General features: G+C 35.2%; 1 protein-coding gene across 3 annotated transcripts in view; it reads right to left on the reverse strand.

The window, feature by feature from the left end:
- Positions 1 to 19,744, reverse strand: part of HGF (hepatocyte growth factor) — a 70,229-nt gene that overhangs the window by 43,025 nt on the left and 7,460 nt on the right. For 2 of the 3 annotated variants that reach the window (XM_023736042.1, XM_004381472.2), the window contains exons 3-6: positions 19,438 to 19,603; positions 12,388 to 12,500; positions 11,637 to 11,751; positions 5,201 to 5,343 (exon numbers count right to left, since the gene is read on the reverse strand). In XM_023736042.1, coding sequence (XP_023591810.1) covers positions 5,201 to 5,343; positions 11,637 to 11,751; positions 12,388 to 12,500; positions 19,438 to 19,603 — 537 coding nt within the window. The remainder of the gene's footprint in view (positions 1 to 5,200; positions 5,344 to 11,636; positions 11,752 to 12,387; positions 12,501 to 19,437; positions 19,604 to 19,744) is intronic. The other variant, XM_004381471.2, reaches the window with a different exon arrangement.

The following is a 19,744-nucleotide window of genomic DNA, read 5'->3' on the forward strand; positions in this document are numbered from 1 at the left end:
CAAGGTCATTTCCACATTGAAACTCTTAACATAGGTTATGCATCATCACATTTCAGCTTCCCAGTTGAACAGCGTATAGATTTATTTAGTTTTCTTTTTAAAAAGAATGTAAGCTGTGATATCTTCATAGAAAATGAGATGGCATTTATCATTGCTGTTTGATCCTTTATATTGAGGGAGAAATAGAATAGAGTATTATGTTTGAGTTTAAGAAATAAGTATACACATGTGCAATTTCGAACAATGTATAGTTTTTATATATTCAGCAATCAGAATGTATTATATATCCTTCAGCAAATGCAGTTTGTAATAATATATCCCTTTCTAATGACAGTGACTAGGATTAGTTTCTGAGAAGCTGTACTATGGGCATAATTATAAAACATTTTTCCTGGACTTAAGGATTTTTGATTTTCTTAAGGAAAAAAATAAGTACACAAATGAAACAGATGATTCTATAAGATGACTATTTTCCAAAATGCATATGGTAGATCAGTGTTTCTCCAAACTTTAATGTGCATAGAAATCACCTTGCGATCTTGTTAAGGGGCTAATTCTGATTCAGGGGGTTTGGGCTGGGGCATTAATAACAAGCTCCCGATGGTTCCTGATGCTGCCGGGTCCATGAACCACACTTTGAGTAGCAAGTATGTCGGCAATTTGTTCTATTCTAAACGTCCTAAGTATTTGGCAGTGATGGCTTTTTAGTATAGACTAGAATTTACTTGGACCTTGAAGGATGAATGAGAATTGGATAAGCTATAAAGGGACAAAATAACATAAAATGACACAGAAACATGAATTAGGTTGTTACGTTTGTGGTAAAGTGAAGAGAGACATGGCTGCAGTTATGGGCCTAGTGAGAAAAAACAAACAAAAAAGCTAACAGGAATAATGTTAGGTTTTAGAAGTCAATGAAAGTTGTTGTTGAGGTAGGAATTAAACATGTTCTGTGACAAAACTATGATACTAAATACCTTAAATTTGCATATTCTATGATTATTTATACAGGATTTTTAACATATAAGATTCCGTTTGATCTTTGCAGTGAGGAAAAACAAGGCTCACAAAAATTGTAAGGAACTTACCCAAAACAGAAAATGTCAAACCTGGATGTGGAACTCAGGTCTTCTGACCTATAGTCTAGTGTTCTTTCCATTATTCTTAATTGCTTTTCATGTCCTACATATTTTAACCTGTTTCCTACACATTCTAACTGGCCATACTTTAGGATGAATTGATAGTAATACTTTTAGGAATTCAAAATCCCTGCTTTTTTCAAAATTGTCCTCATTACCCTCTGCCTTCTTGTTTACAACAGTAGTTTGGCCTCTGTTGCGTTCGCACCTATTGAAGGACTGGAAAAAGGAGTATATGGGAAAGCAATTAGATTGGCCATCTTATCCAAGGTGAATGGCTAGAAATTTTGTATTTTGCCTTGTATCAGACCATCAGGTTAGCCATAAAAATTATCTCAAGCAAGTCAAATTTTGAAGTCACATTCACTTTTCAAACTTCCAGAGTTCTAAGAATCTTCCGAGTTTTTCCCAGCTCAAAGGCAAACAGTACAGGCAGAAGCCAAGTCCACCTATTCAAGAAACCAAGTGAAAGTACCAACTATATAATAGTGAGTGGGGGTGAAGATTTCCGTTTCTGCTCTTCCTTATTTTGGCTATCTCTATTGATACCAGTGCATTATTTAATGGTTCCAGAAAATTCTTCCCTTTAAAAAATACAAAAGCAAAATACTGTCCTAGGTCACATAAACTCAAATTATGTAAAAATTTCTGTTCATAAGTATAATATGTTTTCTAAGAATATTGGAGCCCTGGTGGCACAGTGGTTAAGAGCTCAACTGCTAACCAAAAGATCGGCAGCTAAATTATAGTAGAAAATTACAAAAGCTATACACACATTGTAATATAAGTAGGATTAATTTAACATGCTTCTCCTAATAACCAACTAAAAAAAAAATTATTGTGTTCTATTTTTCTGATTCATAAAACCACAGGTAATTCTGAGTTTACAGGCTAAAACAATTATTTTGAAAGTATCTGAATCTATTTTTAATCAATGTTTATTTTACTCTAATAAGGGTGATCTCCAAGGGGAAAAAAATCCATGCTGGTGAGTACTTCAGCACAACTGAATGTTTAAAATGTGAAAAGCCTCACAAATCTACATTTATAAGTAATAGTTTTATTTAAATCTTTTTAAAAGTCTTTCTCCACACAGAGTATGGAATTACATACGTGAAGCCATGGCCGTATCATTTGGGGATTTTAAGTATAAGGTATTAAAAAATAACGATTACAGCTTAATGAAAATATATTTACTCGGTTATTTGACAATATTTGACAAGATAGCATTAAAGAAGACATCTGTCCCAATGACTAATGATTGCTTATATTTTAAATCCAAAGCAAATGCTAAGGCAAAAAAATGGATTTTGCATACCTCAACTTTCTGTAATTTTTCAATTAAGCATTAGTGATAGTATTTTTTTTACATAACTATATTACTTTTGGGTGCCGTCAAGTCGACCCCATGTGACTGAGCACAACTGCCCCATATGGTTTTCTTGGCTGTAATCTTTGAAGAAGCAGATCTCCAGGTGCTTCTCTCACAGATACACTGGGTGCGTTCCAATGCCAACCTTTCGCTTAGCAACCAAGAGGTTAACTGTTTGCACCACCAGGGCTCTGATTATATAAATATGTGAGGTTCAAATTGTGATACAAGAGTATTCATTTTCCTTTGGAATGCTTAATATTTTTCAAAGCTTTAAATAAGAAAATCATCAATATTAGCCATTGGATATCAGATACATTTCTTTTTGCATCAGAATTTCAAATAAATTTCAGATGACTACTTAGCCAAGAGTTTAATATAGTTATAAAAATTTCATAAAATATATACTGTTCTATATGTCGTCTTGAAAAGAACAATCCAAAGTTTGACTATAGATATTTTTATTATTTAATTTTAAATGTACAAAATGATTTGATAGCTACTTCCTCATCCATAATGATGAGGGACAGAAGTCACCTTTAGAAGTTGCCATTTAATAAATTAGTACCAATAGACAGAAAGGGCTCACCCACTATTCTATTTAAGCATTCTGGATTTTGCAATTTCCCTCTCACATTTTTATTTTATTAATATAAAATTTTTATATCATATCTACATTATTTTGTCTATTTTATACTTTTTATTTTATAGACAGCTCTGTTTTTTTCTCAATTACTATGTTGGAAATGCTTCTTATTTTGGATCCTCTTCATTAAAATCCTGCTAAAACATTGTTCATTTTAGCTTGAATTAAATATCACAGTTCATTTTATACTCCCTGAAATATGCTTAGCCTACAGGGCAGATGCTGGTTCACTTCTCTCAGAGGAGGGTTATTCTACTACTGTCATACCTCTAATTGTTTCCAGAAAGAGCATATCTGCAATCTTTAGTGTCACAGTGACCAATAGCATCGTGTGCCATTAATACTAATGAGCACTGCTCTTTTCTAAGGGAGGTACAATGACCTCAAATTATTAAAAGATATTAGAGAGTTACATTCTAATGAGATACGAATAACTGGAAATATTATTTCCCCAATTACTTCTGTTCTAGCATTTATTATTCTAAATCACCTGCCAATCAGTCCAGACCTGTGTTAATTGTATTTTGATGAAGGTTCTTCTTATAAACTAGGGGTTGAAAAATCACATTCCCACAGGGTTAAGTAGGTAAAATAATACTAAGCTGTTCATAGATTGCCCAAGTTATTTGCCTATAAAAATACTTTGCCAGGTCAAGCAAAACCAATAAACAAAACATCTTGCCAATAATTTTCAACCTCAGAAAACTGTGATATTTGAGATTTCCCTAAGAGTAGGGATTTTTTGCTTCCATGTGTAAATTTAAGACAAATATCAATTACGAACTTATTCATACAAAACAGACTTGTTCATAACGTTATCACAGATAAGTTTATTATTTTTAAAAGAAAAGAAAACAATGGAGAAAGTTATAGTGAACAGAATATGATATGAAATGGAAACTGAGAATTTACAAACAAGAGGTGGAACTGGCTCTAGCACATGAAGTTAGGACTTTAACTAACAACAGAAAACAAATTCACTTTCTCTGTGACAATTAGCTAACAGTGGCCTTTACTCTTATGTGGTAAATATCAACCTAATATTAAATGTATATTTATGGAGAAAATTTTTCAAAAAACGTTTTTTCATTAACAACAAACAGGTAAGATACCTTACTATAAAAATTGGACAGCATTCCAGCAACCGCCAAACTCCAGGTACTTTAAAATTCTACTAAATTTCTAACAGATACTTAATCCTTATTTCATTTGAAATTTTAGAGTTTCTGACAGAACTAAAATATAAAACAAAAATAAAACAACAACAAAAATAACCCAGCTATTCAACAGCCAGGTAACTAAGAAAATCACACCACATACAATGCTGAAATGGTTAGTTTTCCATCTTGTCAGTTATTCAGTTTTCCATTACAAAAGTAAGGAGAGTGCCCATTTATGCTGTGAGAGGAGGTGAGAACATAGACATGGATTTAGGGTGCCTGCCTTCAAGACAGCTTGGGATCCATTGCTTTGATCTCTTCAGATATATTCTGAATGGTACTTAGTTCCAGTCTATGTGTCAAATTTGGTTCTAGTCACATTTTTACCAAAACACACACGGGGCCTGTCAAATTTCCAGTTTCCCCTCCCATATTCTCTTCTGGGCTCGTAAACCCTTGCCACACCACTTCAGAATTGACTTGACAAAGTTTCTGCAGAAGCAGGTGCCAGATGAATAGAATTAGCATTACTAATAAAGGGCTACGTTCCATTTGTCCCCTTTCAGGTGATGTACAGGATCATATTTTGAGGTATGTGAGCTCAAGACAGTACGTTAGTAAGCCCACTCTTACTCTCCGCTGAGGGCTGCCTCAGGCGCTGTTGAAATTTAAACTAAAAACTCACCCATTATCTTGAATTAATCTGGTGATAATCATAGAGCTTAAAAAATATGTAAAAATGCTTTAAAAAGTTGAGTATATTTGTGTTTGGATGAACAACATATTTATTGTGATTTGATTGCTTCTGTTAACCTTTAATGTGAGTTACAGTTCCACGCATAGGGGGAACAGAGTGCCCCAGATGGCATTCAGGTTCATTTACCTTCTGAACACTGAGGAATGTCACAGACTTCGTAGCGTACCTCTGGATTGCTTGTGAAACACCACGGTCCCCCTTCTTCCCCTCGAGGATTTCGACAGTAGTTTTCCTGTAGGTCTTTACCTCGATAGCTCGAAGGCAAAAAGCTAGTTTTAAAATGATAATCATTACAGTATAAGAGCATGCAACTTTATTTTTGGTCTATTAATTTTACTAATTAGTGATTATATTGTCCGTGAAAGTAGAGAAACCCTTTATTTTTTCTCAGACCTCCATATATTTTAACTTGAATTCTGTCATTTCCCTCCATTCTTAAAATACTAACATTTCATAAACATTAACTTAACTGAATTTGAACATCAGCATCAAGTTTAAAATGATTAGCCTCTAGATTGGCTAAGAGCCAAACATTCTAGAACTTAACTGAAATCATTTGAACCACCATTTCAAAGCTTCACTCCAAGGCAACCAGTGGTTGAGCAAAGCCACTTAGGAGACCACTGAGGAGACAGTGCAATTGACCTTGAAATCTCCCTATTTCACTGCTTGTCCACGATAATTACTTGTTTGTTTATTGCTTTTCTTATAAAGAGTAGCCACTTTTTTTCCTGCACAGTTGAGAAACAGATTGATGAAATAGCATGAATAAAGTTTCCAGAATCAGATTAAACCTGGACTCAAATTTGAGCTCTTTCGCTCACTAACTGTAAGACACTAGCAAATAATTTAGACTCTTTTAGCCTAAGTTAGCTTACCTGTACACTGAATATAGTAAATAAATTATAACATCTTCCACCTTATATGGTTGTTTTGAGAAGTTCCAAGAGATGATGGAGTACTGTTGTTGTTGCTGTGTGTCAAGTCGATTCCGACTCACAGAGATTCTATATGAGAGTAGAACTGCCCCATAGGGTTTTCTAGGCTGTAGCCTTTACAGGAGCAGATCACCAGGTCTTTTCTCCTTTGAAGCTGCTGGTGGGTTCTGATGGCCAGCCCGCTGACCTTTTGGTTAGCAGCCAATCGCTTAACCCTTGCACCACCAGGGCTCCTTGATAGGGTACTGGGCACTTAATAAATTCTGCCTATTATTAAGAAACTCTACTTAATAGTCTCTCCTCTGTCATAGTAAAGAACTGAATGACTTATTTCCTTCAAAATATTTGTTAATTTTGACTGTGACTGGGGTTTGGTAATAATAGTGGGCCATCTGGTACAGGGACTATAATGAATTACTTGTGCTTAAACTTTCTAATACCTTATAGTTTTGTTATCAGCATAAAGTATTTCAACACAACATCAAAAAACTCCAAAGCCTTTTTATTGTTTTGTATTGCTTGAGGGCACTGAACTCAAAAATGCTGTATTTGTCTGCTAGACTGCACTAAAAAAATCACAATAAGTAATATACATCTATAGATAAAACTGGTGGTGCAGTGGTTAAGAGCTGTGGCTGCTAACCAAAAGATTGACTGTTCAAATCCACCAGCCACTCCTTGGAAACCCTATGGGGCAGTTCTACTCAGTCCTACAGGGTCACTATGAGTCAGAATCAATTCTGCAGGTTTGGTTTGGGTTTATAAATAACACTAGTAAAAATTTTCTTTGCAAATCCAGTTACATTTCCAATACTCAGTACAGTTTTTGCTATAAAGTTTTATTTCTGCTTTTACTAATCTCTGAGTTCTAAATGGTATTTAAGTTAGAGTCACATTCAAGGATTTTACATGTCCAAACATCCAGTGAAGGAATCATCATTTTTCTTTATGCTGTGACACAAAATGAATACAGACATGCATTGGGTACCAAGCAAAATTTTGTAGTGAAATTCTTTCATTTGGACATGAACATACACCAAAGAGTTAAGTACTCAGAAAATATAAATTATTGGTCAAAAAGAAATTATCTATTCTAAAATACATAAGGCGACCTTAGCTTTTTCAAGGAACTTATGAGATATTATTAGCATTATACAACTCCAAAGAGTCTTTAGATGAAGATTTTATATCCTTACTTCATTAGTATTTTAAATATGGGGAAACAAAAATAAGGTATTAGGCCATATATGACTGACAAAAAAACTAAATCTTAAAGCTCATCATGACTTCATAGTTCCTAACGTAATAAATTTTCAAAGGAAAATGAGGTAATTTGTCTTTAGTTCTGTTTTAGCCCCATCATTCCAGAAAATTTTAGGATATCTTTTGTTAGTGCAATTGCTTGCAAGTTATTTTCTTTCATTTTTGCCACCCTTGACTTTTCATGGTAAATTTATAATGAAAATATCTATTTTCTGACTGAATCAAAGATGTTTATATAAATATATTTTTATAAAATAATGTATTAATAAAATTTGCTTAATGAAAATCTACTGTAACTCAATTTTTATTAAAAAATCTGAGTTAGTATAAAGGTAATAATAAGTTACTGTTAATCACAAAACCTACATTGTTGTCTCAATATACATCACCACCCTGCTATTTAACATTAGTGCTTACACAATTTATTTATTTTCTGGGTTTCTATTTCTTCACTCTAAGATGAATGGAGTAAACTATTACAAGGTTCTTTTTTCTGTATCATTTTATGCATTATGTTTACTAAAAAACTAGATAGTGGTTTTAGTACATGTTAAATATAAAACCCTATTGTTGTCCAGTCAATTCTGAATCATAGCAGCCCTATAGGGCAGAGCAGATCTGCCTCACAAGGTTTCCAAGGCTATAAGTCTTTATGTAAGCAGATAGCCACATCTTTCTCCAGTGGAGCAGCTGGTGGGTTTGAACCACCAACCTTTCAGTTAGCAGCCAAGCACTTAACCACTGAGCCAGTAGGGCTCCTTACATGTTAAATATACAATGTATTAAATATCTACTTTTTAAAAAATTTTTGCAATAGTGTATCTTTGGTTATGTGTATTTTCACCAACAACAAAAAAAAAAGGTCCTCCAAGGTCGAAAAGGCAGAGTGTTGACATGTCATGGGGTTGTTAACCAATGTCATAAAACAGTATGTGTACTGACTGTTTTAATGAGAAACTATTTGTTCTGTAACCCTTCATCTAAAGTACAATAAAAAAATTATTAAAATAAATAAATATCTACAGTTTTAGAAAGAATTTTTGTGCCACCCACAATGCACAGACACACATAAATAAGCACACATATATACACATATACCTTTCCAGTGGACTTGTGAAGAAGTAGTAAATGAATCAAAGATTTAATAGTAAAAATACAGCTGCGAAGGAAGAGAGAGAAAGTAGAAATAAAAACTAGATATGGGTGAAATATAATTAAAGTATTCCTGCTGGAGTTAATAAAATGAAGAGAAAAGATAGACTTATTTCCACAATGTGGTATCAATCCATATCAAATTCCTCTTTAGGATGTGGAAGGTAAAAAGCAGTCTGGGTCATCTCCTCTCTTCATTTTCTGGTGTATATGACTTATACCCAAGTTAACTAATTTTCGTTGTGCTTTCTGTGGTGTTTAGCCTGCTTTTCTTTAGTATCCCATACTTGCAAGGGATGAAGCTTAGTCTTGATCTTTTCACGTATATGTTCATTCAACAAATGTTTATGAGACCCTATTACACATAAGGCCTGTGGTAGTCCATAGGGTCTGTAATAAAGCTTTTAATCGTATACATAGTATTTTTGGTTCTCTATTTTTACTGATAGCAAGGCTTTGAGATAAGTGAAGATATATTTAAAATTGGTTTATATCCAAGTATACTTTGAAATATAAATTAGGTCTTCTAGGAGCTAGCCTCTCTTTCTTTTCTTTTAATATAAACTGTGTTTACAGAAAACTTGATCTATTCCATCATCTGCTTCTTTAATGAATGCTGGGTGGCCAGTGAAGGATACAGATGTAGATATCAGGTCACCTGATTTTCTGGGTAAGCTTCTATACTAATTTCATCATCTATCATCATCTTCCCATTAAGCCACTTGTAAAATATTTTAATGTAGGGAGTCAACAATAAATCACTTCTCCAGCCAGAGACATATTTTTTCCCATTTCCCATAAAATTAATCTTTAGTTAACACTTAAATAAAAAGTGTTAAGCTGGCATGCAGATATTCCAATAAGCCTCTAATTAATGAAAATTAAGTGTTTTTCCTGATGTATACAAAAAAGAATTTGATTAATATACAAGATCTTCCCAACAATAAACCTCCATATCACAAGGAAAAGTTCGCTGGTAAGACAGTTTACTGGACTGGGAAGCCATTTCCCAGGGAGATCTATTACACATTTACTCGTCTAGGAGAGAATCACAATCATAGAGCATTTGGGTTGAAATAAGACCTCTTACTGGGTCAGTCTGTTGAACTCTCCTGGACTGGGGTAGGATTGATTTCAAACGCTATTCCTTTGTTCATGAAAAACTTACCAACATCTTTTCAAGGACAGGTCTACAATTTAAATAAAATTCTTTCTTTACCATCCAGGGAGTGACACCCTGAAAATCCTTAAGAAAAGACAAAAGCAATTATATATGCATATATACTTTTTGGAAACCCTGGTGGAGTAGTGGTTGAGTGCTATAGCTGCTAACCAAAAGGTCAGCAGTTTGAATCCACCAGGTACTCCTTGGAAACTCTATGGGGCAGTTCTACTCTGTCCTATAGGGTCGCTATGAGCCGGAATCGACTAGACGGTAATGGGTTTGGTTTGGTGATAGACTTTTTAATATAAGGATAATACTATATTTGGGAGGCATTCCTATATAGTTGTAAGTAACTAATTTGAAGGAAAAAAATGTTGTTTTCTATTACTGTAATACTGTAGAACACTGTAGACCTTGGACACTTATTAGCTGGTGTTGATTAGCCTGAGATCACAGTTTTTATCTCAGTATGGGACAATTAACTCTTTCGTTTTTTAATGTGAGCTAATTCATTAATTCTATTCTGTTTCCTGAAGTAAAATCATCTTGCAAAATTTTGCCATGAAAAGTGGAATGGAACAAGAAGTGAATTTCTCAAGGCAAAGTCATCACCACTATTTCCAGAATAATGCACAGTATATACTGTACTGATGGGGCAAATGTTTCATGCCCTGTGGTTGTTAATAGCACAGGTTATATATAGTGACACTGGCTGGGCTTGCATTCTGGCCGTACCACTTACTAGATGTGTATGACCTTGGGCAAGTTACTAAGGCTCTTCGTGCTTTAGTTTCATTATACATAAAATAGAAGTAATCAGACCACCTACACTATGTGGTTCTTGTGACGATTAAATGAGATAAACTAGATACTCTGCACAGCAAGATGATCGGCACATGGTAAACTCTCATTAACATCTTTACAGATTAAGGGGGAAATATTTTATCTACATTGTACCAATGTTAAATCTGCTAGTGTATTTAATAACCAGGGGGGCAGCTGTTCAAAACTACTTCAATTCCTGTTAAATTTATTTGTGAAATACATCTTGAAAATCTGTAACTGTATTTAGTTCTTGCCCTGGTGGCACAGTGGTCAAGAGCTTGGCTGCTAACCAAAATGTTGACAATTTTGAATCCACCAGCTGCTCCTTGGAAACCCTATGGGACAGTTCTACTCTGTCCTGTAGGGTTGCAATGAGATGGTATCAACTCGATGGCAATGGGTTTGGTTTTTTTGGGTTTTTTTAGTGGGGACTGGATGTCTGTGTTTCTTCTCCATGATGATTAAAACCCTCAATCTAATGAACCTGTTGATGTAATGTTTACTCATCTTTAAATAGTATTCATCTGTTAACAATGAAACACTTCTCTTAAGCGTGGACATTAATTTCCATGGAACAAGAAGTTTTCCCCAGTCATTAGGCAATAGATGAAATGGGAAAAGCTGGTCAACCTGAGGCAAGAGTTCTTAGTTCTTGATTTTGGCTGCATAATTGTTTAAAATATTTTACCAGTATTACTTGTGCTTGGCTTATTGCCCAAGAGATTCTGATTTAATTGGTCTGCGTTGCAGCCTGGGTGGTGAGATTTTTTTTAAGAACTCTGCAGCAGAGTTAATATGCAGCCAAGGCTGAGAACACCAAGATTAAGGAACACTCGGCCCTCAGGTAAGGTCAGCGTTTGATTCACCTTGGGGTTTATCATCTCTCCAGCTGCTTCATGTTGTACCTTCTCAAAGGCAAAGAAAGAGAGTAAGAAAAATATTTTACTTTAGATGGTATCATTATTTCTTTGTAAACACCAAAATCTGTAAATTGAGACAATGGAGTAAAATAATGATAGGCCACATCTTAATGATAAATTTATTTTTCTTTTGCTAAGTATTTGGACATGAGTTCACATACGTCTTGGCCTAATATGATTCAGCAAAGTCGGCTTAGTTATTATAAAACTAAAGGATTATTCTGAAGGACTAATGTGAGATTGTTAACATGTATTTTAAAGAGAGAGGCTCTGTCCTCTTTTCTTCATGCTGCTCTTACCTGTGTTCGTGTGGTATCATGGAATTCCAGGGCTGGCATTTGATGCCACTCTTAGTGATAGATACTGTTCCCTTGTAGCTGCCCCCTTTGCCAATGATGCAATTTCTAATGTAGTCTATTGGAAGAAAGCAGAGATAAATTTCATAACTATGTGAAACATATGCTGTGTTTATGAAAGAAAAAAAATAAAATTCCATTCAAAACTGTAAATAATTAACTCTTGTAAACTATTTCAAATAATATTGACATTTCTTTCCTAAAGCTTCTACTAGTATTTTCAAAATAATACATTTGAGAATAATCCAAAACAAAAGACTATTGAGAAGTTTTAATTTGTGTGTATATACATGGATAACTGCAGAGATTAGTCTATGTACTCAACATAACTTACTCTGTTTGCTAGGCAAATTTAATTTGGTGATATGTGCAAATATATAGTCCATTTTAACAAAATATTAAAATCAAAAATTAAGTAAAGTTTAAAACCTTCACTAAATTCAGAAAGCCACTTTAAAATAACTAATTAAATTATATAAGTTATTTAAATTTTAATTAAATTTATTAAACAATAGAGTAAATTTTTATATGTCTTTATCTCAGTAAAATTGTATGGGTCTGTGTGTGTGCGCATGTGTATGTGAGAGTGACAGAAAGAGCTAATTACATTATACTGATTATTATTTTTCAACAGGGCAACCAAATTGCAATGAGCTTTATTTTATTATGTACTGTTTGGGGAGAAATCAGTTACCTTTGTTTTCATAGAGGTCAAATTCATGGCCGAACCCTTTTTTCACTCCACTTGACATGCTATTGAATGGGAACCAGAGGCATCGTTTCTTTGCCTTATCAAAGACAAAGGCCCTGAAAAAGATATCTGAATGAAAAGAAGGAATGCTACTATTTATACAGTTTTTAAAGAATGCACACATGGTTTACCAATGAAGGGAATATAAAAACAGATGCACCGTTACATATATATAATAACTTGATTGATATTTGAAACTGCCATTTTGATAGTCAAATAAGAAAGAACAAAATTAAGTTCTTGTAGCCCTGGATAGTGCCCAAAACCAAAGACCAAACCCACTGCCATCGAGTCAATTCCAATTCCCAGCAAACCTATAGGACAGGGTAGAACTGCCCCCATAGAGTTTCCCAGGCTCTAAATCTTTGCAGAAGCAGACTGCCACATCTTTCTCCCTCGGACTGGCTGGTAGGTTCCAGCTACTGACCTTTCACTTTACTGAACACTTTAATCACTGCCCCACCAGTTGCTAAGCAAAAGGTTGGTGGTTTGAGTCACCTCAGAGGCACCTCAGAAGAAAGGCCTGGTGATCTACTTCTAAAAAATAAATAAATGTATCAGCCATTGAAAACCCTATGGAATACAATTCTACTGTGACTCACATGGGGTCACCATGAGTCAGAATCGGCTCCATGGCAAATGTTTTCTTTTTTAGGTATAAATTTAAATATTTGATTGAATACTATTTAGAATAGTCTCCTGCTATTCTAAATGACTTTCAGAAAAATGAGGGCTTCAACAAGTAAAATCAATATAAAACTTGGCAAATTAGATTATTTCTGGAGTTTTTTTTTTTTTTGTTTTAGTAAGTGTGAAGAAGGTTGGAAGATTTTGTTTGCAGTTATATAGAAATGATTAAATTTGAAATATCATGATTAAAATCCAGTGTTTATAATTCTATAAAATTATATGCTGAAGTGACATTCCCTAAAGTATATTAGACAAGTTACCTGTACCAGGAGATTCTTCTAGGAAAATGGGATCTGAAGTGAAATAACTTTGTAAAATTTTGCACCTAATATACCTTTTTGGTGAGTTATAAAGCATTGAAGCATATTAAAGGCTATGAAATCTTGCTCTGTGAATAACTATTTATGCCAATGTTTTCTAAATAGACTTGCATAGAATTTTAAATTAAAAATTAATATCACAGATAATATGCTTTTGATATATCCTCTTGAAGAAAAATTACTAAAATGTTTTACTCCTAAAATTACCATTCCATTGCTAAGTATTATATTGTTTTGTTGTTGTTGTCCATTAAAAAAGCTATTCTACAGTCTAAGTTTTTTCTACGGTAAAATTTAAAAAAAAAAACACAAAACATTGCTTAACTGAGAATATTATACCAAAAACCAAACCCGTTGCCACTGAGTCGATTTGACTCATAGTGACTCCATGGGACAGAGTAGAACTACCCCCTTTCTCACGTTGAGCAGGCTGGTGTGATTGAACCGGCGTCCTTTTGGTTAGCAGCTGAGTGCTTAACCACTGCACCATGAGGGCTCCTTGAGAACAGCATATCAAAACCAAACCCACTGCCACTGAGTTTATTCCGACTCAATTTTAGAGGACAGAGTAGAACTGTCCCATAGGGTTTCCAAGACTGTAAATCTTTACAGAAGCAGATACCCACATCTTTCTCCACAGAGCAGCTGATGGGTTGTTGTTGTTTTTAGGTGCCATCAAGTTGGTTCCGACTCATAGCCACCCTATGTACAACAGAACAAAACACTGCCCAGTCGTGCGCCATCCTCACAATCTCCTCACAATCGTTGTTATGCTGGAGCTCATTGTTGCAGCCACTGTGTCAATCCATTTCATTAAGGGTCTTCCTCTTTTTCGCTGACCTTCTACTTTACCTAGCATGATGTCCTTCTCCAGAGACTGATCCCTCCTCCTAGATTCATAGTTCATACATTCCGTGTTCTGATTATTAATGGATGTTTGCAGCTATTTCTTCTCATTTTGAGTCATGCCACATCAGCAAATGATAGTCCTAAAAGCTTGACTCCATCCACGTCGTTAAGGTCGACTCTACTTTGAGGAGGCAGATCTTCCCTAATCCTCTTTGAGCGCCTTCCAACCTGGGGGGCTCATATTCCGGCACTATATCAGACAATGTCCCGCCGCTATTCGTAAGGTTTTCACTGGCTAATTCTTTTCAGAAGTAGGCTGCCGAGTCCTTTTTCCTAGTCTGTCTTAGTGTGGAAGCTCAGCTGAAACCTGTCTGCCATGGGTGACCCTGCTGGTATTTGAATACTGGTGGCATAGCTTCCAGCACCACAGCAACACGCAAGCCCCCACAGTACCACAAACTGACAGACATGTGGGGGATGGGTATAGTATAGTAAGTATAAAATACGTTAAATATTGTCATTCCTTACAATAGAGGATATGAAGTTGGAATTTTGAATTGTCTTCCTTGCATTAAGGAATGGTATTAAAACTATCCTTCTCACTATGTTCATGCTAAGTCCAATGCCACCATGTACAAGTATTCAGTTAAAGGACATACATAGATTTTTCTAAGAATAAGGATTTTCTCCTCCATTCCATATAATGTATTTATGAGAATCTAATTTTCTAGTAATTTTAGATATTTCAAATTTGTCATTTATTTCTTTGTATTTTGACAACTTTTAAATGAATTTTAAATAAGAAGAAACATTTTTTTAAATAATATTTTATTGAGTTTTTGGTGCAAGTTTACATAGCAAGTTAAGTTCCCATTTGACAATTGCACACACATTTTTCAGTGATATTAGTTACATGTATCATACTGTGTCAGCATTCTCTTTAATTGTGTTCAGTTTGTTCCATCTCCAGTAGACTAGTATTCCTGCCCTCTTATTGTCTCACCTTTGCTTTTTTTTTTTTTATACTTTAGATAAAGGTTTACAGAGCAAACTACTTCTCATTAAACAATTTATACACATATTGTTTTGTGACATTTGTTGCCAACCCCACGACATGTTAACACTCTCCCCTTCTTGACCTTAGGTTCCCCATTACCAACTTTCCTGTCCCCTCCTGCCTTCTCATCCTTGCCCCTAGGCTGGTGTGCCCATTTAGTCTCATTTTGTTTTATGGGCATGTCTAATCTTGGCTGAAGGGTGAACCTCAGGAGTGACTTCATTACTAAGCTAAAAGGGTATCTGGGGGTCATACTCTCAGGGTTTCTCCAGTCTCTATCAGACCAGTAAGTCTGGTCTTTTTGTGTGTGTGTGAGAATTTTGTGCTACATTTTTCTCCAGCCCTGTCCAGACCCTCTGTTGTGATCCCTGCCAGAACAGTCAGTGGTGGTAGCCAGGCACCAGCTAGTTGTGCTGGCCTCAGTCTAGTGGAGGCTGTGGTGTTTGCAGTTCATTAGTCCTTTGGACTAATCTTTCCCTTGTGTCTTTGGTTTTCTTCATTCTCCCTTGCTCCAGACGAGGTGAGACCAGTGGAGTATCTTAGATGGCCGCTCACAAGAGCAGAAATAATTTTTACAAAACAAATACAAAAAAGACATTTGTTGCTGTTGTTGGGTGCCACTGAGTGGATTCTAACTCATAGCGACCCCATGTGACACAGTAGAACTGCCCCATAGGGTGGTCTTGGCTGTAGTCTTTACAGAAACAGATCTCCAGTTCTTTCTCCTGGCAGAGCCACTGGGTGGGTTCGGACCGCCAGCCTTTCGGTTAGCAGCTGTTGCACCACCAAACCAAAAAACCAAACCAAACCCATTGCTGTCAAGTCAATTCCGATTCATAAAGATCCTGTAAGACAGAGTAGAACTTCCCCATAAGGTTTCCAAGGAGCAGCTGTTGGATTCAAACTGCTGACCTTTTGGTTAACAGCAGAGTTCTTAACCACAGTGCCACCAAGGCTCCGTTGCAAAACCAGGGCTTGTTAAAAAGACATTAAATTATTTAAAATATTTAAATTATATTCATAAACTTTACACTCTGATTTACATGTAGATATTTTGAAATATTTACTTTTAAAAATATTTTACAAGTAAAATATTAAGAATAAATCATAAAAGTAAATTTTTTTCAGCTGTCACAAAATAACTTGGTAAGAGAGAGTCCGCTAAAAGCAGACTTCAGTTTTGATCAGGTAGATGGTAAGCTCATGCAAAATATCTGCAGGGAAGTGGAGAGGAGTAATTAAATGATCTCGAAAGCATTGTAAGTAGATAAGGAATACAGATAAAGATAAAAACTCAATACACATCTAAAGAGAAAATTTAAAGTTATGGAAATCAGTAACCCCTCACTTAAGCTCACATTAAAATATGAATATAATGCACATCTATAAATTGCTTTTATATAAACAAATAACCATGATGTGAAATCCTCTTGCAGATTAGTATGGTTTTCTTCTTTTTTTGAAGACTCAGGAGCCCCATAGGAATATGAAAGATTTGTGTCTGTGACTACAAAGGTGCAGCCATCTTAGAAGTGGGTGGCAGAGTTTCCAGTTTGCTAATTTCATTCTTCATTTCTCTCATTCCGTTACATTGGCATGTACTCTCAGAAAAGTGTTTCCTTATGTTAGACCTCTATATAGAGTGATCCCAAGCCATCAAATTCTGAGTTACCTTCTCTTTTACATGTGATTTAAAAGTCTTCATCTTAGCCTTCTTTTAGTTACCATCCTCCTTTTAAGAATTTCTTTTGTCCATCTTCTAGTTGTTTATGACAAGAGGGCAATTCCAGTACCAGTTACTCAGTCATGGTTAGAAGAGGAAAACGTTCTGTCTTCTCTTGAGTCAATTCACAGGTTAGCAATTTTCTGAAGATCTTAGAGTCAGGCATTCTGGTCATCTTTCCTACTTACCAAAGAGCAATGTGAATCTCTGTAAAATCAATATTGTTGATGTCTTCTCAAGAAGATACAGTGTTTGAGAACGTTCCACCCCACCCCAACTCCATTCACGGATGCTTTCACACAGCTTTGCTGCTTTATTCCAAGCAATCTGGTATATTTGCCATTGTCTTCCAATGATTCTGGTGCATGTCACATATCTGCAAACAGGCTCCTTTGATTCATTAAGAATCTAATTTGAGTATCACACTTTATCCGTTCAATTCTAAATAACTTATATAATAGTGATTCCAAATACATAAGTATATGGAATAGATGGTGAGGAGTAGATGGGTGAGAAAGATGACACCATTTCTAGACAGAAGAACTTTGGATGTACATAGCTAATGTTACATGTAGTTTCCTGGACAGGTTGCCATAAATTTGGAAACTAAATGTAACTCAACCAGAACATGGTAGGAAAGTATGAAACCTCGTATACATGGTATATGTGAAGATTTATTAATCAGGCCACATGTGTGTTCTGATGTACCAAAATTATTTTACTTTCTTCTAAATAAAAGGAAAGTCCCCCTGCCCCCCCACACACACACATACCCCCTTCCCAACATGCGGCTGACTAACTTGAGAATTGAGTAGCACTGTTTTTCTTACTTGTGGGCCCAGGAGAATTTATTATCAGATTCAAAGTTAAAAACCAACACTGAGTGATGTGATTTTCCCATTCCCTTTACCCCAACCTTCCAACCCTGAGATAGGAAAATACAACAAATCCAACCTATTCAATTGCCAGAAGAACATCTCCATAAATCTGCATCTGACTTGTTGACTGAGAGTTGTTTTCTCTAATTTATTTTTAAACAATCTTAAGGCTTTTATAGAAAAGTCAGGGAATGCAACAGAATTATCATAGAAACATACTTGCAAAATCAATTTCCCACTCTCCTTGTCAGAAATATATCCCTGAAAGTGGCAGTTTAACTATAAAAATGCTTCCAGAAGAGCTATAAATGAATAGAAAGGAGATAGTCTCTGATCCCCCTAAATCTGTTGAGAGCTTCTCTGACCATGTCCTTTCCCCTCAGGCCCATAACACTCATTTTTTAGAGAAAAAAGCAAGATAAAATTAGAACTTCTTGCCATAACATTTCCAAACCCTATGTTCACATTTTGCATTACCATCCCAATGTAATAAAGTAGAATTCAAAATTTACAGGATTTCATGTGCAATCCTGTAAAAAATGGCATGAAATAGGGAATTAAAAGGTAGGAAGGAAGGGAATGTTCAGGAAGAAGAACTAGGAAATGCATCTTCTTCTGGCAGTCTGGGAGACTATTCAGATGAAATTGTCACCTTCATGGCCCAAAACTACATTCTTTTCTTCTGTGATTACTGACAAAGTAGTAAGGGATTCTTGCCTGTAAGGTCACACAGGGATGGTCAAAAGATAAGAAACTCTTCACATGAGTCCTCTCATGCATCTTTGAATTGCCCCATCACTATTCCCCTAAAACTTCATCATGGCTACTTCCTAACCTCTTTTAAACAGCCTCGGCTGCTGACACCAATTCCTCTACTTTTTATCTAATTATCTCAAAGTCATTTATTTAAACCCCTATAGACAATGATACTGTAGCCTCAACAGTGGGCTCAGACACAATCAAAGATCATGGAGGTGGTGCAACTGGACAATGTTTGGTTTTTTTATATATAAGGTGGCCATGGATTGGGGCCAACTCAATGGCAACTAACAACAAAAATAGACAATAATATAAGTTACAGTAAAGCTTGGATGTTGCCCAATTCATATTCTAAAAGTTTCTCCACTCCTCTTGAAAATAAAATATTTACTCTGAAGAGAATATTTTAAATTGTTAGGAAGATAAGTCTATCCAATTGAATTTTTAGTTCCTAGAGTGCAATTGCTTGTTAAGACGAGAAAACATAAATTCCATAACCAAAGTGACTGTGGATTCTAAAAGATACAGTTTATGTACTCTCCTTATTCAAGTTATATTTCTATCAACTGAGAGGTAAATCTTGTGTTGTAATGAGTTAAAACTAGAATCAAGCTTGTGGTTTTAAGGGCAAATTACGCTGAATACAACAAAACATGATTGTCATGATAACATACTATGTTTAGAAAATTACCCTAGGTAAAAAATGAAGTAACTTACTTGCAAGTAAATGGAAGTCCTTTATTCCTAATACATCTATTGGCACATTGGTCTGCTGTGTTCATTTTTTTGGTTTTTATCTTCAGTAATGGATCTTCTTTAATTAGGGTAGTTTTTGCTGACTTTTTGAATTCATGAAGTGTATTTCTTCTTTTCCTCTGTCCCTCTATTGAAAAAAAAAAAAAAATGGGGGCAATGCTTTTAAGACTCATATAAAAGAATGTCCTTAAGGATCAACTATAAGATAATGGTTTCATCTGAAAACATACTAGACCATGGGATGGAGGCGAGCAGTTCGGGGGAATGA

Source organism: Trichechus manatus, unplaced genomic scaffold (genome assembly GCF_000243295.1).
Source record: "Trichechus manatus latirostris isolate Lorelei unplaced genomic scaffold, TriManLat1.0 scaffold00085, whole genome shotgun sequence".
NCBI lineage: Eukaryota > Metazoa > Chordata > Mammalia > Sirenia > Trichechidae > Trichechus > Trichechus manatus.